The sequence below is a fragment of the Diadema antillarum genome, unplaced genomic scaffold (genome assembly GCF_040938485.1).
Source record: "Diadema antillarum isolate AM-2024a unplaced genomic scaffold, OU_Dant_1.0 seq00000813_RagTag, whole genome shotgun sequence".
NCBI classification, from domain to species: domain Eukaryota; kingdom Metazoa; phylum Echinodermata; class Echinoidea; order Diadematoida; family Diadematidae; genus Diadema; species Diadema antillarum.
In genome coordinates this window covers 229,317-251,770 of record NW_027271692.1, presented here as the reverse complement: position 1 = coordinate 251,770, position 22,454 = coordinate 229,317, and the positions used below count along the sequence as shown (strand labels likewise).

The 22,454-nt window shown below is 39.8% G+C and overlaps 1 protein-coding gene across 1 annotated transcript in view; it reads left to right on the top strand.

Moving 5' to 3' along the window:
- Positions 1 to 21,510, top strand: part of LOC139739732 (disks large homolog 1-like) — a 280,561-nt gene extending 259,051 nt beyond the window's left edge. The window contains exons 14-23 of the mRNA XM_071650335.1: positions 5,176 to 5,287; positions 7,408 to 7,584; positions 8,334 to 8,412; positions 9,438 to 9,525; positions 13,897 to 13,935; positions 14,694 to 14,741; positions 15,149 to 15,250; positions 16,044 to 16,216; positions 17,211 to 17,412; positions 19,330 to 21,510. Of these exons, the coding sequence (XP_071506436.1) occupies positions 5,176 to 5,287; positions 7,408 to 7,584; positions 8,334 to 8,412; positions 9,438 to 9,525; positions 13,897 to 13,935; positions 14,694 to 14,741; positions 15,149 to 15,250; positions 16,044 to 16,216; positions 17,211 to 17,412; positions 19,330 to 19,436 (1,127 nt within the window). The 3' untranslated portion in view covers positions 19,437 to 21,510. The remainder of the gene's footprint in view (positions 1 to 5,175; positions 5,288 to 7,407; positions 7,585 to 8,333; positions 8,413 to 9,437; positions 9,526 to 13,896; positions 13,936 to 14,693; positions 14,742 to 15,148; positions 15,251 to 16,043; positions 16,217 to 17,210; positions 17,413 to 19,329) is intronic.
- The last annotated feature ends 944 nt before the right edge of the window (positions 21,511 to 22,454 follow it).

Sequence of the window (22,454 nt, the reverse complement as noted above, 5' to 3'; positions counted from 1 at the left end):
TAGCACGTAGTTAACTTCTTTTATCCCCAATGTAAGCTGCATTCTTCTTTTGAATCCCGTGAATGGCTCGTGTTGGTTCAGTGGTTCCGATGAAGAGTCGTGTAATCCAGAACGACTGACCCCCTCCCCCATTTACCCAAAATGCTACTGAGGCAACCATTAAGCGGCATTTCACATCAATGCACTGATAAGATTAGATCAAAATCACTGCTGTACAGGGGGGGGTTTTGTGTGTGTGTATACATGCAGTGTATATGCTGGAATGGTGGGAATGGGAGAGGAGAGATTGTGAGAGGTACGGATTGCTACAGACAGAGGCAGAGCAAACATCAATCTATCCATTTTGTTTAATAGCTTCCTTATCTAGCGGGGCTGAAAATTTCTTTTTCAGTGCTGGGGACCTTTGGACCTGCAACTGAAAGAACGCGAGCATAAACTGTTGCAAATAGTGGGGAGTGAGAACAAGGCAATAGAAACGATGTCACTTTATTAAGTGCCGTGGTGGAGTTATCTTTGTGCCGGTTGAAATGTTCATTGCACAGACGTGCACTGTAATATGTGACAAATTGTTGACGCCATAATTGTTCCATCGGTAGTAATGGCAAAGTTGGTGGGTTTTTTTATGTGTGTGTGGATCTAAAAGTGAGCAGGAATAGCCTTGTATGAGGTAGTAAAAAACACACAGAGAAGTCGGGAAAGCACATGTTCTGCGGTGCAGCCAAAACATGCCTTGCGGGAATTCTCGGAAAGCCGCCACACACAGTGGTTAGTCGTATTGACATTCAATCAAATTTCGGCCGCCCGTCTACCAACAAGGGTGTGTAGTTCTACGTATATCCGGATCATCGGGGAAATCATATGACTGTGGCATACAGTCATTAATTTGAGATGTGACAGGGTACGAGGATCGTGCAGTATGTGACCGTGCGTCAGAGGACCGCAAATGTAAGTTTTGTCTTTTGTCCGCAAGTTAACATGATTTACTCTATTTTGTCATTGTTGAGGAGTATATATTCTTTGAGGAGTCTTGGGGCACTTATATGTGTTGGGTTATAATGTTGCCAGACTGCAGTGTATGACAACTTCTACATTGTAGATGTGTTTATGTGTTTGTTTTCAGAAATTTGCACAATCAGTCAGAAAAGAGGACATTACAAATTCCAAATATTACTTCTTACCAAGAAAAAAAAAAAAAATGTAGAGGAGATTGCATGTCACGGCAGTTGGTCTCATGTTATTGTGGTCATGTTTCACACTTTTCAAGAGTGTTTGACAAGTGTACGTATTGATTCTGATTTTCTTTTGACCGAGAATTCAGCAGTTAGTGAAAACACATTGAACAGAGGTTACTGACAACACTGTTTTCATTCCTTTGTACTTTTGCATTCTAAATATCCCCCCAGTATATTACAGTATGCATTGGTAGAATTTAGGAAAGACTTCCATATGTACCCCCCGCTAGAATTGCGTGATAACAGCTTTAGGTTCACATTCTAAAAGAGGGCGATATTTTGATGGGGGTTGAGTAAAAAATGGCCCGTGGTATTTTTAGGGGGTCATTACTAAAAGAAAAAAAAAAACACGTTGAAAACATTTATAGCAACAGCAGGATTCCAGCTGTAGATATTTCTTTTGCTTGTAATCATCATACCTAAAATGGCGCTTTCAATCTGCATAATTGTACAAGACTGAGTGAAGAGAAGGAACCAGCCAACTCCATTGTGTCACTCTTTTGACCTAGTCTCAGCTTGAATTGGTTGGTAGTGGTGCTGCCCAGTTAGCACATCAGTGACAGGCCTGAATTCCAGGCTGATCCCTTGCCTTTTTTTATCATAGCCTGTCATGATACTAATTACAAATGTAGATCAAACTTGCCATCTTACTTGTGGGGAGTAATGGCGCGAGGCACATCTGTAAACTGCCCTCTCTCTCCACTTTACTGTTCATTCCAGATAGCAGTTCGTGATTGAAAATGATATAATTTAGCATAAAATAGTGATAGTTTTATCTTTAAGCGGTTTCTAATCTTGATAGTTATTGGTCTGTTGGATACAAATAGGGTACAACAATGTGATAATAAGCAAGTGCAAGATACATAGATCTTGTAGCTCTCTTGACGGTTCGTATTCCCCGTCGACCATATTTAGCTCATCTTTTGCAGACACATCATGCGTACAGTATGCATGGTATGGCATTTTGTTTAGTAGCAATGATGACAGTAATGATTGCTCTGAGAACATTCGCAAACATTTACACAACACCACCATCGTGAAGCCTGGGTCAGGGGGGTAGAGTCGCCATCGCAAATGTCACGGGGAGAACCATTTTCATCTTGGTTCGTTTGTTGGGTTTGGGTTGTTGCTGTTTTTTAGTCACAGCAGTGCTCAAATACTGCTATGCAAGTATTTACCTTTCAGTCAAGTTAGTGCCACCTTATTCTTTATCCAACTTCAGCTGGGTACACACACACACACACACATATGCATGTCCTTAAAGGGGAGATCCATGTTTGTGAGGTCAGGAAGGCAGTATACATGTACTGCCCCTCTCTATGCTTCCCTACGTAGTGTATGTCACAGTTATATTCTTAAGGTCATGTACAGTTGAACAACTGTATCTTTATCAACAGGTATCATACAGTATAAAGCTTTTCGGTGTTCAAGAACCTCTTGCCATATCTATTCTTTTTCTAGAAAAAAGTAGCATTCCTCCCATCATAAAAAAAGGCAAACTCTGAAAATATCGAGGGGGTGGGGAATGCCCCTTTCGACCCCCTTCTCCCACATTGTATATGGCCCTGTGTATGTGTATTAAAACAGTAGGGGCTGTGATGCATGCAGGGGAGACGCTGATAGGGGTGTGTGTTTTGTTGTATACAGGCTAGAGAATGTACTGAGATGAGACATGTACCGGTATCATAATTCATTCTGTTTGTGATGGGAGTGCCAACATCCACATATTCTGTCTGTCTGTCTGTCTGTCTGTCTCTGTCTGTCTGTCTGTCTGTCTGTCTCTCTCAAATTGAGTCACACTGAATGACATTGATGATGAATATGTGGTAGCTAGGCCTCTCATATTTTAAAAGTCATATTTCTTCTTCTTTTGAGGAAAGAATGACAAAAAAGAGTATGTCCTGTCCAGTAATTTATGCTCTACGCACTCCTTTACAGATATATTTCTGTCCATAAACTGTGACACAGGAGAAAATATCTTTAATAGAGATATGAACTCCATTGTTGTGTGAGTGCATGTGGTTTGTGTGTATGTGTGTATAAATGTGTTTGTTTATTAATGTCCATAGTTTGTTTGTCTGTAATTTTCCTCACCTTTACAACAATATGTCTCCCTGGAAACCCGCTTGTGGATAGCAAGTTCCCTCCCCCCCCCAAAAAAAAAAAAATGCAGATATTCCCTTTGTAAGTTGCCTCAACAACCTTTTTCCAAATAGCGTGACATTTGGACTGTTCTCTCCCACGTATATTGTGATACATTAGCAAACTCGACGGAGAGGAGAATTCAGCCACAAGGTTGATCAGAAGTGAATGGGTAATGGAAGTTGAGATATGAGTAAATAAATAGAAGCTAGGAATGTTTTTCAGCTCATTGTGTGGGAAGAGAGAGAGAGAGAGAGAGAGAGGGGGGAGTGAAAAAAAAGAGAGCTCATTCTTGTTTTGACTGCTACCGTTGCACTCGTGAGCAGACGTAGAGTTGTATGTGATATCGGTGCAATTTGAGCCGTATTGATGGGCACATACTGTATTTGTTGAGCCGTATTATGATGTGAGTGATCATTTTTAATTCAATGGATTTTTTTTTTCTCTCTCTCCTTATTCTCATTCAGTTTAATCATTTTCCTGTTGTCTTTTTTCATTTGAGATATTTTACTATGATCGGGTGAATTTATGCGCAAATCTCTTTATCACCATTTTGCCTGTTGCACCTCATTAAACACACAAAAGGGCTCAGTAGTAGGCAGCTAACACATTGATCTAAACCGTTTAAATGTATTGAAATATGATGAGCGTGTGTCAAAAGACATGGGAAACCACAACATTGAGGTATTTGTCTGCAATATGTGAGCTACAAAGTGCATCCTTCAAATGTTCATATTCTTATAAGTTGACTTTTGGACATATTTGTTATTGCTGTGTGTATTACAAGGTTCAAAGTGCATGTGATTTCTTTTTTTCACCATCCACAATCATAAATCATGGATACAAAGATTGTGCATCATCATGCATTGTACACTCAGATTCTTGTTGTTGATATAACTTGGCTAAACCCGTTGAGGACGAGCTGATTTTGTTGCTATAGCACGTACAAGGTTGTACTTCCCAATGACATCTGTGCGAGTATACTCAGGACTAGTTTTCAACAGGATAATCTGGCAACCATTGTTAATAACTCTTTGGCCATTGTTCATGTCAACTGCTCTTAGTATGCTAACAGCCTTCTTGGTTTCCCCATGTCATGGCTTCATTAGTTTACAAATGACAGCTGGCAATTCATTTGCTCTATGCAGTCCGTACTCTACAGAGAGCAAGAACATAACATCAGAAATCCTATAAAAGTCTGCCATATGACGGAAACCAAAACAGGAATAGATCTGTCTTGTTCTTTTGTGTTGCCAGAGAGGACATATGTAGATGCGTGTCACTTGAGTATAAAATTGAAAGCCAGTTTCATCACCTGACTACAAATGGTGTTTTCTTACGACAGGCAATAAATCAATGAAATAAAAGGTGAGGAGGGGGAATCGGAGGGGGAAGAGTGCACAGGGGAGGGAGCCAGTCTTGGGTGAGGTCTCTTCTTCCGTTTAGCTTGAGATGATATCAAATCAGGTTTGCTTGTTTCGGGATTCAACTAAAGCGTGTGATGCGACATAAAGCTTTGGATGTTGGGGGGATCCCATTTTGTCTGTACATCATGAATGACCTGACCGCCTGACAAAATTCTGTGGAAAATAGTGGGAAGATATTGTATTCTTATCACCATATCTATGATAATTAATCTATGATTTTGGTCAAAATGGTACAGTTGTGTATGTTTACGGAATGGGTGTTTCCCCTTTTGTCCACCTGATACGATAGTCTTCATATGATTTGTTTCACATCGTGTGCATCTGTGTGATGTCTCATTGCATGTCTGGCTTTGCATTCTGATCCACCGCTACAGAATACAACTGCTTTGAGGCCAAGATCCAGTCGCTGCGAGAAGAAATGATGCAGAACTCTGTTAGTCCCACAGGCAGTCTTCGGACGTCGGCAAAGAGGACGCTCTTCGTCAGGTAAATGATGCAGTTCGTAAACCTTTTGTGACCACTGTGGTTATGGCAATAGAAATGGGGTTCTTGTTTCAGTTTTATTGTATTTTTTTTTTTTTTTTGGGGGGGGGGGGGGGGGTCTCTCCTTCTTAATTATTTTTGCGGACTTGTTAGTCATGCTGTTAGTATAAATCCTTATGTGCCTGTAGTGAATGAACCTACTATATACCAAATCCATTTATTAAACCAGTATTCTACATGCTTCAGCTCAGACACTGTGATGGTTATAATACCCAACATAATATGAGTGAGGTTGTCTTCAACTTAACGACTGATTTTAGGAAAGACACTTTTCACGTCTTTGTAAGATAAAAGTAAACTTGTGAAGATGTTGACCATCGCGGTGAATACTATGACGATAGGGAAACAATTATTCATTTGTCTCGCGAAGAAGATCGTAGAAAGGTGTACGATGTTTCGCTCGCTACTGCTGAGCTTCGTCAGGTACAATAAGACACGTTGGTGCGTGCACGCAAGTTATAGCGTGTATGCGGATGTGGTAGTGGGCCCGCGGCCGCCGGAGCCGGGTCGGGCAGTGCGCCACACTGTGTCCGCTGTATGCTGCGTTCATGCGGACCTAGTTGGCAGCACGTTTCCTCCCCCAGCGGGGCGGGCAGTGCGCCATCCTGTGGCCGCTGTTTACAGCGTCTATGCGGACCTAGTTGGCAGCACGTCGCCCCAACTAGGTCCGCATGAACGCAGCATACAGCGGACACAGTGTGGCGCACTGCCCGACCCGGCTCCGGCGGCCGCGGGCCCACTACCACGTCCGCATACACGCTATAACTTGCGTGCACGCACCAACGTGTCTTATTGTACCTGACGAAGCTCAGCAGTAGCGAGCGAAACGTCGTACACCTTTCTACGATCTTCTTCGCGAGACAAATGAATAATTGTTTCCCTATCGTCATAAAAGTAAACTTGTTTTTTAGTTATTTTTCTTTTAAGAGTGAAAGGGTTGGTGGGCAAAATGTTAAGACATTGTCAAGGGAGATTCCTTCTAGCAGTGCACATGCTGTAACACCCAGAGTTTGGCAAAATTTGCCATCCCACGTGCAACTAGTAATCCACTCTGTATGAGAATGAGTTAACTATAACCATGTGAAGCAGGTTCTATTTTGGGCTTTGTTTTGTTGGCTGGGGTTTCAGAGTGGAATAAATTGGTGATTGACTATCATCTTGATTTGGTCTTGAGGTGGAGAGCGTGGTGACAGCTTTATCTAAATTGTGGCAATTTAACTGACAAACCTCTGTGTGTAAAGAGAGGCTTTTTGTGGGAAGGTGTCCTGCCTGAGGCATTCCAGTGCCGTGTAGTTATCCCCATTCAGTTCAGCCGCCAAGGTTAGATGACAATAGAGGCATCAACAACTACTCACACGTCAGGGAATTCCCCATCGAATTTCATAGTGGATCATCATTATGGATAGTAATGGATACTGGTTAATAGTAAATGTTAAATGTTACCGGTAATTACTGTGTATTTTAGATGGAAGTTATAAACGGATAGATTGTTGACTTTTGAAATCCAATATGTGGACAGGAATTCTAGTGCTGCGTAGTTACCCATTCAATTCAGCCGCCAAGGTTAGACGACAATGGACGCATCAACAACCACATGTACTCTCATATCAGGGAATTCCCCATCCATTTTTGTAGTGGATCATCATAATTGATAATATTGGATACTGGCAAATAGTAAATGTTACCGGTAATTACTGTTTATTTTGGATTGTTGACTTCTTAAATCCAATATTTGCATGGTATCATGATTCATTGTTATTATCATCACAGGCTTGGTTTGTGGTGAATGATTATTCTTAAGAGTCATAAGTTTTCATGAAAAAAAAAATGGTTACAAAATGATGTTGTACAATCATGTTTGCAGTCAAAGAGAAAAAAACACTTTCAGTCCAGTGTTCCCATCAGGATGGTTTTCAGTTCAGTCATCAGTAAAGAAATTATCATTATTTTCAGTTGATTGAATGCTGTGTTGAGTAATTTTTGTTCACATCAGTTACAGAATAAATTTTATAATGTCAATTTGTCACTGTGGTGATATCTTGTTCCAATCCCCCTTATTTTAGGACGCTCTTCGACTATGACAAGAGCAAGGATAGTGGTCTTCCCAGCCAGGGGCTGAGCTTCGACTTCGGCGACGTCATCCATGTGACCAACGCCAGCGACGATGAGTGGTGGCAGGCCCGCCACATCCTCCCCAACGGGGAGGAGGGTGAGATCGGCATCATTCCCAGCAAGAGGAGGTTAGTGGTCATCCGTTGTGTCAGTCATCGTTTTATCGTCCATCGTCCACCCTCTGACCCCCCCCCCCATCCCTCACCTGTCTGTGTTGTTTTCGTTTAGTGCGTTTTCTTGTTTTTTGTTTGTAGTGTAGGATCGACATGCTGCCTTGTACCACTTTCCATAGAAACAATCCTAAAAAAAAAAAAAAAAAATGGAGATGTAGTTCATGTCAATTCTTCGAAGGATTGCATAAATTTTGCTTTATAATTGGTGAATTTGATAATCTAATAAACTGTACAACTTTTCCTTTCAGTCTGATCAGTTGTTACCAGAATTGTGTTCAATACCTATGTAGTACTGCAGTGATGTTGCAACTGAGAAATATTGCCCGTGTAAAGCCAGTACCTTTTTATGGACACATACGTTGTTATGATTGCATGGGACTATGATGCAGACTAGGCACTGCACACGAAACATAGCTTTATTGAAACCGGAAATATCATTGAGGGTATAAATAGATTACTAATTAAGAGGAAATCATATCGGGGAAGGCTAAATCATAGTAATGATATCAAATATCAAAAAGGAAAAAAAAAAAGATTGTACAAAAACAGAATTAGAAACAAAAAGTATTTGCAAATACAATACCCAAGGCCATTTTGGTGATTTCATTGAGACACATGCTGTAAAATATTTGTTGATGATTCAATGCAATGTTTGTCGGTCATTGCGTTTCCTGTTTCATTTTCATTTTTTTTTTCTTTCATAGAGTGGAGAGGAAAGAGAAAGCCCGGTTGAGGAGCGTCAAGTTTTCAGGCAAAGGGAGCAACTCGATAAGCGAGCCAACGGTGAGCGTGTCAACAAAAATAATGCATTGTGGAAAGGCTATTATGGGCAGCATCTGATGTCAGGGCAGAGACCATAGGCAGCCATTTATTTTGACAGGTCATGTGACTTGATTTATGACAAAAGTTCAATTTATTTTCAGAGGGGTAAACTTAATTTCTGAAACGTGCAGTGCGGAATTAAGTTCTGAACAGCGTGAGAAATTTCCATGGGAAATAAAAGTGACTTTTATGTATAGTCGTAGTACAAAGGTTGTGGTAGCTTTGGTAACATTGAGCTTGTTTTATTCATCTTGGTATTGCTCTATAAACACTATAATTTTTGGTCTGAATCTTTTGGTATTGCCTCTAAACTCCTGTTGTGAAGGTCTATCATTAACCAATAGAGGTCCACATATCCCAATGCCTTATCGTGTGGTTCCTTTGCTGTGAAATGTAACTTTTCATCGATCAGAAGCCATCCTTTATAAACCAATCTCTCGGTGCCAAAGGAGAAGAGTAAAGTGGTGTCAAATAAGTGACTGGTCCAGGAATGCCGTGTTTGGCTGGTTTCAGGACTTGAACCTGTGTTCTTCTTTTTGTGGGCATTAGTATTTGTAGCCAGGTGCGGGTTTGATCCTACTTTACTTAATGTGGTAGTAAAGATGAACAGAAAGTGAGAGAGAAGGGGGAAAAATTTTTAGAATTGAGGTTGGACACAGGAACTGATTCTGTTGTGCAGGAATGGTAATGCCTTCAGTTTTGGGGAATCAATTGTATCTCAGTTTGCAATGTTATCAGTGACGTGATCTCTGTAAGGGATAGGTTTATGGAACACTTTGCACAAGACATTTTTTATGTGGTAAGTGTAAATTTAAAATTGATGATCTGAAGAGTTGGTTCATCTTGGAGAGGGATTGTCATTCAACTCCATTGAAGTCAGGGGATGTGAAATTTGTCTGTGTTGTAGTCTTGTCTCTTGCTTTCATTGCCTTTATGTCATACCTCATGTTCACTAACCAACTCCTATTGGTTGTCTTCTCCAGCAGGGCTCTTTAAATAACAAAGGCAAAAAAGGTTTCTTCAGGAAGTTCAAGAAGAACAGAGACAGTGACCAAGAGACCAGCGATCCAGAACGTAAGCACCTGCTCTCTCTTTTAGATATTTTTTCTCGACTTTTACTTGTCTTAGTTTAGCAGTGCATTCTCCCAATCTAGGATGAGGGAGAGTGGTTGTCTTTAGCTCTTAGCAAAGTGTGCTAATTTTATGGAAACTTCTGTTGAGCCCTGCATACTAGTCATTTTCTTGAGTTTAGAAGCAGAGGGCTGTTAATGCTTGACACTCCATGCTGTTAATGCCCTTTTGCTTCTCAGCTTTCATATGTTTATATGTTTTTGTATATATAATTAGACCCTTTATAGTTAAGTATGTATTAAAATTTGCATGGATAACCATTTGTGGGGACAGGTTTCATACATACTTTAATGTATTACTCATAGATACTAGTAGTGCATTTGATTGTTTTATTAACATGCTACTTGTGTTCTTTTTCTTATTTTTGCTTCCGTGCTGATTATACCTGTTTAGATTTTTAGTTGTATTATAAAGATGAGTGCTGTGAGTTTGTTTAATATGCAAACAAAGACAGTACTTGTGCTAGCTGGTCTGTTTTAAAGAAATAATGCATTGCAGATTGATATCAGCATGAAATTAAAAGTGCATGCAAACATGCTGTTATGGAAACAGTGATAATTTGCTTGTTGAATGTTTACATGCATCTTGCTATAAAGATTTTAGAATATATACAAGATGTCATGATAGAGATGAGTCTGCCTGACTGAGAAACTAAATCTCCTCAGTGTTTCTTTCTTGAAGTTAAATCTTCATGGTACTCTCAGTATCCACTTGGTTTATCTCCATCTATCTATCTATCTATCTGTCTGTCTGTCTGTCTGTCTATCTATCTATCTATCTATCCATCTATCTATCTACCTATCTGTCTATCTATCTATCTATCTATCCATCTACCAATCTATCCATCTACCTATCCATCTATCTATCTATCTATCTATCTATCCATCTATCTATCTACCTATCTGTCTATCTATCTATCTATCTATCTATCCATCTATCTATCTACCTATCTGTCTATCTATCTACCTATCTATCTATCTATCTATCTATCTATTTATATATCTATCTATCTATCTATCTATCTATCTATCTTTCTATCTATCTATCTATCTATCTATCTATCTATCTATCTATCTATCTACCTATCTTTCTATATATCTACCTACTTGTTGTACCTACCTATCTATATATCTATCAGTACAGCTATCTCCCTACCTATCTATCTACCTACCTACCTACCTACATGTCTCTACAAATCTTCCTATCTATATATCTATCATGCATCTATCTATATACCTGTCTGTACATCTATCTATCTACTTGTACCTATCTATCTTTCTATATTTCGATCCACCTACTTACCTATCTATCTTCTATCTGCTATCTATCCATTAGTTTACCTATCTGTCCATCCGTCAATCTATCTTCTTATCTATCTGTTTATCTTTCTGTATAGTTCTTCTTTTAACCATATTTTCTTCTGATTTCTTTCTGTTTATATCCTGATCGCGTTACCTACATGTCTTGGTTTAACGATCTGTTCTTGCTTCTGGCTTAGTTTTCTACAATTCTTGTTGAGTTTGAGTCGGCCGTCCGCCATTAATTTCTCTCTTTTCTCATCCCTCTGCCGACATCTTCTCTCCATTGCTTGCTGTCATGCACGTCAAGTGTCAAGCTCGTCAGTGCCAGGTTATTTTACTAGCTCGATTGTGATGTCATCACTCACCCCTGCAACCTCATTGCCCCTTTTATTGGTTACCATATTCTTATTCAGTGTAAAATATCATCACTTATGGGAATATCAGTAACAGGGAAGTTTGAATTTTAGTTTCTGGTTGCAAGCGTAGCAAATTATTTTACTTTTCAACAATGATACTCACTCTGTCGAGAGCAATGCACGTAACATCTAGTACCTGTATTGGAATGCTGAATATAAGTTGAAAAATGCTGAATTCACCAAAAGTGAGAGTTTTTTTTTTCTCTATGACTTAGTATTTGCACATATGAAGACCATGGTCTGTAGTTCATATTTTCACCTGCATAGTCAATAGAGATTATTGTTCTACTTTTTCAGTTTCTGATTCAATCATAGGCAGTCAATAAATTTGATCCTGGGAAACCTATCAGTACTAGGCTCTCTTGCATGATAACACTTTTAAAAGAAAATGTAGGTGTGTTCTTGTTTAGTTTTGTATGGGGCAATAAACATATGTGCAGTTTAGACCCATCAAAGGCCTAGAAACTACATATGATCGTACTGAAAGTTTCATATCATGTGGGATTATGTAGTTTGCTTTTAAAGGTTAGAGATGTTGTGGTATTAAGTATCTATCATACCCTAACATACTATTTCTTTTAACACTATTCACATTGTTCCCTTGTCACCCATGTGATAGGCCCATTCTCATTTAGGGAAAAAAAAAATATGGTGATATTAAAATTTGTGATTATTCACTCTTCCGTTCACACTACCAGAAGAATTGTGATTATATGGAACTTGAGACAAAACACAAATCAGCTACTGAATTCATGTTTTTTTTTTCCTGCAGCGAACATTCGCGTTGCACAAAACTTGATAGAAAGATCACATTTCGGCCTGAATTTCGTACGACCACTTGGCACTCCAATTTTTTTTCTTTTTTCTTTCTTTTTGTTGAGCATGCATGCCTGCTTGCATTCTGTTTTCCCTCAAATTCCCACTCTCAAATTCCCAAGTTCATGATGCACCCATATTTGCAATGATGAGCACACCCAAAAATGGCTGGGATGAGGGTGTTGTGGCTGTAATATTTCACTGTTAGTGCAATTGTTTATGATTCTGTCATGTGTGTTTACATCTTGATATGTGATCCCCACCCCTCACATTTCTTTCCAATTGTTTATCTCGGCACGTGACAAGATGTAGTGTAGAGATGCCGTTGCAATTGTTGTAAAGTGAAACCCATTTTGTGTATAATAATTTGAAATGAATTGCTTTTTTGTTTAGAGAAAATTTGTAATAAAAAAAAGGAAGGAAATACGGTTGTGAGAATCCTTGAATTTTCATCATCATAATGAGCAATGAACCATGTTGGAAGTGAAAAAATATGGAGAAAACATGAATAAAACCATGATTTTGCCAGATGAGCTCCTGATGCAGGTAGTGTGTTTGACAAATAAGACATGTTAGTCCCACAAACTCATATTTCTCTGGGTACTTTCTATGAAACATAGATGGTCTTCTAGAAAGTGTTTTAAATGTGCAATTTTCTGTTGGCACATTATAATGTGGTTTCTGACACCTTTAAGTCTTTCATTAGTAGCACTAGCAAACTTTAACCTGTTTTTCACGGGAGTACAATGTAAGTTGTCATATTTTTATGGGCAAAATTGTATTTTATGCTTTGATGCTATATAGAACTTGCACCATGATATGAAGAATGCTGTTCAGAGGGTTTTGTGCAGCAACTTGTATGTTATGTTATGTATTGGTTGCTTTTGCTCACGTGCAGGGCTTAAATGAGCCTGGCACTCGATATGTCGTAAACCCTTTGTGCCGTGGCACTTCGATATGAGGAAGAAGTATTTAAATAATGTCATATAAACCTTTCCCAGGTGATGTTGAAATCAATGGTTTGACAGCTGTCACAGTGTTATCGTCATAAATCATGGTCATTGGTTCCAAATGAGGGGTCATATTTCACAAGGCAGTTTTAAATGGCAGGTGTCGTGATGAAATTTGATTGCAAGAAGGCTGCAAATGGCTTGGGATGGGTTATCGGTGGCAAAAGCTGTAAAGTACAGTGTATAAGAACTCGCTGTGTGTCGAGGGATAGATGCCCTTTGAACATGAGAACATTCCCATGAGAATTCTGGACACCTTTTTTATAAAGGTTTGAATATCTGTTTAGTGTTATAGACCTCTGGTGCCATAGCAGCAAAATGAAAAAACAAAACAAAACAATGACAGCGATTAAGAATTAACTGATTCCAAGTAATTCAGCTGAGTTTGATTAAGTGTGAGGCACAAAGCGACATGAGGGTCAAACCCTTAACCCTTGACCCCACTTGGGGCAACCCCTCCCCCCATGTCACTGTCCCAGCCCTGCCCCCACCCTCCCCTACATTAAGACATGTTCTCCAGCCACCTTTAACTGTGTATTTATTATTTGTCCATCACTTCAAATAAAACATGTCTTCTTTTTAGAGCAGCATTGATTTGTGGGTCACTTGTCTGGCATAACAATTATTAGTGGATTATAACCCAGACTACATGTAGTATGTTGTCCTTGTGGATCTTATTCTGCAGTCATGACTGTTGTTGAACTGATGTATTCTACTTTACTTCCTTTAACTCCTACCATTTTTGTGTCTCACATTACATCCTCTTCACAGCTTTCACATCCAATGCCAGCGATAGTGAAAGTAGCTACAGTAAGTTCACACCACCTCACACTTTTGTTAACTAAAGGAAATAGAATTTGATCTTGGTTCTTATGAAGTCAAATGAAAAATAACCCTCACAAGATTTTTGTGTAATAAGAATCAGTTAAGTAGTGTGTGTCACTTTTCTGCACTAAAAATAACCAACCACAGAATATGGTTTCCCTGCCCTGAGTTTGCATGAAGGAACTGACTTTCTTGGTTGGTTTATGAAATTTGGTTTTTCTGGGGAGGATCTTTTTTTAAAGAAAGTGGAATTGATGATATAAAATAAACAATGATGTTTTCAAGACTTTTGTGAAATCGATTTTGCATGTCAGTGCAGAAACACAAAAATGTGCAAACTAATGTTTTATCATGCAATTCATACAAGTGATACTAAATTTGTTCCACAAAGACGCATTGTCATATCATTGTTTTTCAGTGAGATTTACTGTTGTTTTTGTCCCAAGATGACACAATGACTATGGTGTTAAACCTACAAGTCTATTTATGTATAAATTTTTAAGAGTTGTGAGAATTAATTTGACAATGAAACAAAAGTGCCGTCCTGTGTTTGGCCAGTATTTTCACAAAACAATGGAGCACTTAAATGTTGCTGAATATACATGGCTCTGAAGCGACGTACGCACAAAAATTTTAAATATTGGCAAGAACTTTACAATCCTCAAACAATTCATTCACTAGTCATTTATGTTCTATTGTTCAAGGACTGAATACTAATTTTTTGTCCTTTCTTTTTCTTTCAGGGAACGAGGATATCATATTATCCTACGAAGCTGTCGTCCAACAAGAGAGTAAGTCAGGGAATCAAGACAAATTTCTCACACTAGAATACATTTTATGAGAGCTGTTGATTGCTTATACAGCCGAATGATTGTACATTTTTTTTTTTCAGTCCCACATACCCATAACTGCGTTAGTTGATACCTGTGTTATTTACAATGAGAGATTTTCCAGTTTGACATATCTAATCCCTCTCTCTCTAAGTTGTGTGTATGTATTTTCTTTTTTTTTCATGCAATAGTTGTAGCAAACATGAAAATTTACGTCAAAGCATATGCCGGGTAATTCCATACAGACTGAATATAAAAGGGTTTAAGTTGAACAAAAACAGACACCCCAATAAGTCTGCTTTACCAGTGTCAGTGCTAAAGGTAATGCACAAATCCTTCACCACTCCTTGCTCCTTCTTCTCTTGCAGTCAAATACACGAGGCCGGTGATTATCCTCGGTCCCGGGAAGGACAGGATTAACGATGACCTCATCTCAGAGATGCCGGACGAGTTTGGAAGCTGTGTACCACGTGAGTGATACCATTTCCCATTTGTGGAAGAGCTCCCCCTATAGTTATAGTCTTGTCAGCCTGCACTGTTCACCAGTGTGCAGATCCATGAATGTGCTTAGTCTGTTTACTAGAAGAGCCGCCCAGACATCAATTACCAATTCGGATTGCATGATCCGACATATCCCTCCTGTATTATGAAGCCTTTGGATGGGATTGTTGATTTATAACACTGGAGGGCATTTGTCAAAACTTACCCTCTGCCAAGTTTTAGTGGGAATTGACTGAGTTCCAGTTGAAAAGGTTGGTAATTTGTGGCCAGGTGCGTGGGACATGGAAGGGTTGAATTGAGAGTATACACTGCTTGAAACAGGTGATTAATTGATGGTAGGAAAAAAACTATAGATCTAAAATTGAGATGAAATGATGTCCAACAATTTGCTACCAATGATGTTGTACATCAGGGAGGGCTAATTGTGAAGGATATTCGTGAGACATCAAATGTAGAAGCCCTGCTGACATATGACCATTGTTAAAAACAATTGAAAAATTCAAATTTTCACAGGATGGATCATTTTGCCATTCCTTGGTACTTCCTTTATCAAAACAAAGTACAAAATTTTTGATAAGCGTTGATGTCAGTGTCACCATTTTCCATGTATGTCATTGGTTGGGGGGAGGGAGTGGTTCTTGCAACATTCTGGCCAATCATATTAAATTTCTTGACTGCAAGTGTACATGTAATACAAACTCAGCCCTAAGACAGGAGACTCACGTTCTTTGTTTCACCAAACTTTGTCCCTCCGCTCCTCAGACACCACGAGAGCGAGGAGACCGCACGAGGTGGACGGGCGCGACTACCACTTCGTGGAGTCCCGTGAGCAGATGGAGAGGGACATCCAGAACCACCTGTTCATCGAGGCGGGGCAGTACAACGAGAACCTCTATGGCACCAGTGTGGCCTCTGTTAGGGAGGTTTCGGAAAAGGTCAGCATCTGCACCGCGCAGAAAAATGGGAGGAAGGGGTAGTTGGTTGTTTCCTACTGGGAATCCAAAACCGATTTCATCAACACTTGTGTTTTGTACTATAGAAAATGCACTGTGAATATGTTGACATAACTTTTGTCGTGGTTCTGATGGTGATGTATGCGTGTAGATGTTGATGATATAGTACCTTCAGAGATATTGATTAAAGATGATGGTTGGTGATGAAGACAGTGAAAACGAGGATGGTAATCATGACGGCATGGGCTCAAGGCTATGATAGCGATTATTACGGTAATGTCTTTTAGAATGTTCACAGCAGAAGAAAAGAAGACAATTTCAAATATGTTGGACCAGTAGGTACCCAATATTTCCTTTTTCTTACTGGTTCATTCCTGAAAAAGTTACTGGTCCAACAGTGATGTTTACTGGTCATGGACTGTTGGACCAGTGCTAGTGTGCAGCGTTCCAGTCTGATGACTGGTCACTTCAATAATGAAAGCTGGCAACGAGGGAAGATAACAACGTCATAAATGATTACGACGATGATGATGATGATGAGGGTGCAGAAGGCTATCTCTCCGATGATGATAAAAAGTGTCAACTGCTAACCTGAAAGTGCCGACGGCTAGTTTGGCAAAAGATTAGAATGATGGTCACTGTGATGGCAAAATCCAAGATCACAATGACAAATATGATGATGATGATGATGATGAGGTTAAAGAAGGCTATCTTTGCAATGATGATAACAAGTGTCAGCTGCTAACCTGAAAGTGCCAACGGCTAGCTCGGCAAAAGATGAGAAAGGTGGTCACTGTGATGACAAAATCCAAGATTACAGTGACAAAAATGATGATGATGATGATGATGTTGATGATGATGATGATGATGATGATGATGATGAGGATGATGATGGAGATAAGTGCAAAGATGACAGAAAAATGACTACTTCAGGTCTCATCATTCTCCTCCTCCTCCATCCTCCTTTCTTCTCCAGGGCAAACACTGCATCCTCGATGTCAGCGGCAACGCCATCAAGCGCCTGCAGGTGGCGCAGCTCTACCCCATCGCCATCTTCCTCAAGCCCAAGTCAGTAGAGTCCATCATGGAGATGAACCGGCGGTTCTCGGAGGAGCAGGCGCGCAAGATCTACGACCGGGCCCTCAAGCTGGAGCAGGAATTTTTGGAATATTTCACAGGTGAGGGAAGACGAGACAACCCACAGGTCACATTTCTGTCCGTCTTGGCTGAATTTCACAATTCCTATTTCTTTTTTCTCTTTTTATACCCCCGCCAAAAGTTTGAAGGGGGTATATAGGAATCAGCGGACGGTCGGTCGGGCGGTCGGTCGGGCGGTCGGGCGGTCGGTCGGGCGGTCGGTCCGTTGCAAATCTTGCGTCGCGAACTACTTCCTCAGTTTTCAACCGATTCCCATAAAACTTGGCACAGATGTGTGCCTTGGGTTGTAGATGTGCAAGACGTATTTTTTGACAGTACCCAAAAGTACGTTGCCATGGTAACGGCATATTATGGGCAAAAATGGGTACAAATCTTGCGTCGCGAACTCCTCCCACAGTTTTTGATCAATTTTTATGAAATTAGGTACAGATGTTCATCTGAATATGTTAATGTGCAAGACACATATTTCCGCAGTGGCAAAAAGTGCGTTGCCATGGTAACGGCATGTTATTGGTAAAATATAGGGCAAAATGCTTCATGGCAAAACTGCTTCATCAGTGTTCTTCCAATTCTCATGGAATTCATATTGAATGTTTGTCTTAGGATATAGGTCAGCATGACACATTTCTTGACAGTGACAAAAAGTATGTTGCCATGGTAACAGCTCACATATTATGAGCCAAAATGATGGAAAATTTTGTGTTGCAAACTACTTCCTCAGTTTTTGCCCAATTTCCATGAAACTTGGTACAGATGTGTGCCTTTGGTTGTAGATGTGCAAGACGCATTTTCCGACAGTACCCGAAAGTACGTTGCCATGGTAACGGCATATTAATGGCAGAAGATCAAGGAAAGATCTTGCGGATTTAACTACTTCCTCAGTTTTTGACCAAAGCTTATGAAATGTTGTTTGGCGGGGGTATAACCAGTCGCTTACAGCGACATTTCTAGTTTTTTTTTTTTTGGGGGGGGGGGAGGGGAGGGGAGGGTCTCCTCACCACACAGGCACTCTCTCTACAATGTTGCTTGATCGAATGAAAGTTCCAATATTACTCTAGAGTGAAATTGTTGTAATAGCCACCACCTGAGATCTCAGTGTAGGCTACAAGAGACATTTACATTCTCTGAACCCTGCAGTTCCTTTTTGTTTTGTTTTTTAGAATTTGTTCTTTTCTAGTAAGTAGGGGGGGGGGGTAGGGTTTGGGTTACTACATTGCAAATGGTACATATTTACAAATGAGGTTTGTGCATACATGTCACAATTTGTTTTATTTCTATCCACAAGTCTTTAACAGACATGTGTCACTGAAGACACCAATTCCAGATAAATGTGATCTGTGGTAAGACTTTTCCCGTCAAGGAACCACGTAAAATCATGACTTCGATTCAGTCAGTGCTGCAGGGAATTTCATTGTTGCAAAAACACAATAAATGCAGCTTTGTTGTACAGTGATGCTTTAAGGGATGGTGTAGTTTTGGTTGAGATGGGGGATTCAGATTGTAACTTTATTTGAGATAGTTTGAAACCACCTATGAAATATGAAAGAGCATACAATTCCAAAAGGAATTCAAAGTTTATTTGTTGAAAGTCGGTTTTGAAATGGCTGAGATATCAAATAACAAAGTAAAACAAAGAGGTCCTACCTGTAATAAAAGGTTGATCCAGCCTTATATTAGGACCACTTCGTTTTTGGATATGTCAGCCATTTCAAAACCAATTTTCATCAAATAAACTTTGAATTCCTCTTAGAATTGTGTACTCTTTCATATTTCATAGGAGTTTTCTCATTATCTCACAAAAAAAAAGTTGGAAACTTGAAGCCCCATCTCAACCACAACTATACCATCACTTTAATGAATTGGATGTAAGAAGTTCACCTCTGCTGTCTACCGTCTTACCCCATCTCTCTTTCTCTCTCGATACTTTATATCTATAGCAATTGTCATTGGCGACACGATCGACAACATCTACCAGCAGGTCAAGGAGATCATTCATGAACAGTCGGGGCCGACCATCTGGATTCCTGCCAAGGAAAAATTGTAGAGAGATGGGAGAGATTGGAGGAGAATGCAGGAAAAAAAAAATATAGCGAGCAATTACAAACTGATCCATCGAACATTTGTATATGAAGAACCGACATCACTGCACAGGAACCTACTTACCAGAGATATTTTTTGTACAGAAAACGAAGTGACAATGACGACGATGATATCAAACAAACAGATGAAAAGAAGAAATGTTCGTAAAGTTGCGAGGGAGCTTTAATGAGTAGTGTGGTCTCTGTTACACTGTGGTTGGTATAATTTTCGTCTCTTTGAGTTTTTCCTTCTCCTTTGTTTTGTTTTTTTCCGCGAATGATGCCCGCTTCGTGACCGCCGCTGCAGTTGTGTGACGTTTTGAAAGCGTGTCTCGTGTGAAGGTGAACGCTGATCGTTGCTTTCTCATTCCTTGCACATCTCCAATCCGCAGCCCGTAGCCGCCTACAGCAGTGGTTACGGCTGATGCTAGCCGAACGTCTCATTCCCCACTCTCTTGACACCTGATGCCCACGTAGTCACACCCGATACTCGCGTTGGTGCTTTTCCACGCAAACTACATGTCCCAAGATGGAAAAATTAAGTGGATTTTTTTCTTTCTTTCCTGGATATTCAGACAAGGTTCTTATAATGTTTTTTTTTTTCTATTTTGTGCAAGATAAGTAACAGTAGTAAAGGTATCTATCTCTCTATCTATATTCAAATATATGCTTATCTTTATCGCAACTTGTGTGCATGAACGTTGGTGGAGACTCTCACGATGTAATTGCCCTCAATTGCTTCTTTTTTGTTATTATTCTCTCTCATGAATGTTTAGAAAGAACAGCAGAAATATGACAAATGAATAGGCCATCCATAGTTCTGTATTGTTGTGACATTAAACCCCGTGACGGAAAAGAGTCTTTTATTGGGGGTTTCTTTCATGGGGGCTGGGGGAGGCGAGCGGTGCAGCAGCCAAGTCATGTGACTTTCTGGTATTTCCCATGCTGCCCCAGCTCAGATATACGCACATTGAGACTCGTGGCTCGTACACGTTACAAAGCTGGCAGTTGAATGATTACAGCTTGGTCAGCATCTATCTCACTGTTTTTATTCCTATGTCGGCCATTTTCAGGCTTGATTAGAAGACGCTATATTCAAGAGATGTTATGACAGGGCAACACTATGTTTTATAGGCGCGAAACTAATCTCTCTGTACTTCGGACTTTTCTTTAGAGGAAGGACGAAAATTGTCAGAGATGTGTCGTCATATAAAGTGAAATGCATTTTGTATCCTAAATTCATATGATCTAGCTGCTGTATGATGTCATACCAACGTCTGTTCGTTTGCATTAAGCTGACACAGTCTTGGGTAGAATGCATGCTAAGATGGCTCTATTAGATGTGAAGAAGAGGCAAAAAAAAAAATTGGGGAGCTTTAATAAATCTTCTTGTTTGTTTTCTCTCCACTGTTGCAAGTCCCATTTATGGTTTGGACCAAATTGATTGGATTTTCACAAGGGCGGACAGGTGACTCACTGTGTGAGCCGACAGTGTGAGACCAGGGGCTCACAAAATCAGACTTTTGTATCGTTCTTCTCATTGTTTGATAAGTTACTTTCTGGCTGCATCTATACCCCCTGCATAGCATTCGCAATTCTCCCTCCCCATGGAATAAAAATTCTGTCCATTCTAGACATTTTTGACACGTTGGCATGGCTGCAACCGAGAGGGTCGTTGCAACTGTAGAAAAAATGGTAATCCAGCATCGTGATATGCATTCTGCCTAAATTCCTGATTGAATTAATTTTTACAGTATCTTCAAAGGAGACCTAAAAAATATTGTTGGGACTACCTGCTACAGACAAAATATTTGTTATGACAAGTGTATCATCGTTTGCTTTGTTTTGGGGGTTGTTTGCTACGGATGTTACTTCGTGTATTTTCATTAAGATACAAGAAAACAAACATGTCTATTTGCCAAATACAGGGTGGTGCTATGAAAGATGATTAAGTAGTCCTTATAATTCTTTGTACACCTTCCCCACTCTTTTCCAGCTTGCCGTACCTGAATTTCATACCTACCGGCATGAAATAGCTCATTGCATAAATATGTGAATTGTTCATAGTGATGTAAACATCTGATACAGGTGTGCAAAGTTTCCCATCTCCCGTATATATCCAACTGCATTTACTCCCTGAAACCCCCCCCCCCCCCCCCCCCCCACTTCACACATTCTCATCCCTTGCCAACGTTATTTCAGATGAAATGGAGAAGGAACGTTAGTCTGTTGTCTTCTCACAAAGGAGACATTTCTCATAAAATGTGTGTGTGTGCCAGTATTAATACTTCTCAAACTGTCCAATGTGTCACAGATTTGTCAGTTCGTTTGGCTGTATCACAGTCTGAATCGCAAACAAACCAAAAACCAGAGCTGTGTCCGGTGAGATCAAATTCTATTTGGACACCATGACATCCAAGACTGAATCAAAGAATCAGTTTTTAAATTGGTAGGCAAATAGTTCCTAGTCCTCACGATCCTTCAGTGTAAATTATGATGTAGTTGCCATTGTTTAGAAAGATCAGTTATGGGTCATGATTTTTTTGTCCCAAATTGGCATTTGACGAGATTTTAAATGGTTTGTCAGACTGTCTTTCATTTAGGGAGGTACCTAGGAGGATATAGATCAGAATCCAAGCCAGGCTGCTCTTGATATTTGTAGCTGCCAAGAGATCAGGCTTTTCTGGTGCAAACCTGAGACATATTTTGTTTTGTAGCTATATCATCTGCGACCTGTTTGAGATGCTGTCTACTTTTTTCCCTGGGGGACAGATCATGAATGTTACTGAACTTTCATGGCCACTTTTGTGGGAATGTGCCATTTCAATCAAATGATATTTGTATTGTGTTGATGAGGTATTTTTAATTTCAGACGTGAAGAAGTAAAGAAAACAAACAAATTTGTAGACATTTTGAAAAGTTTTGGGTCTCACTCACAACAGATTTTTTTTTTTTGTAGTTTGTTTGTTTGTTTTGTTTTGAAT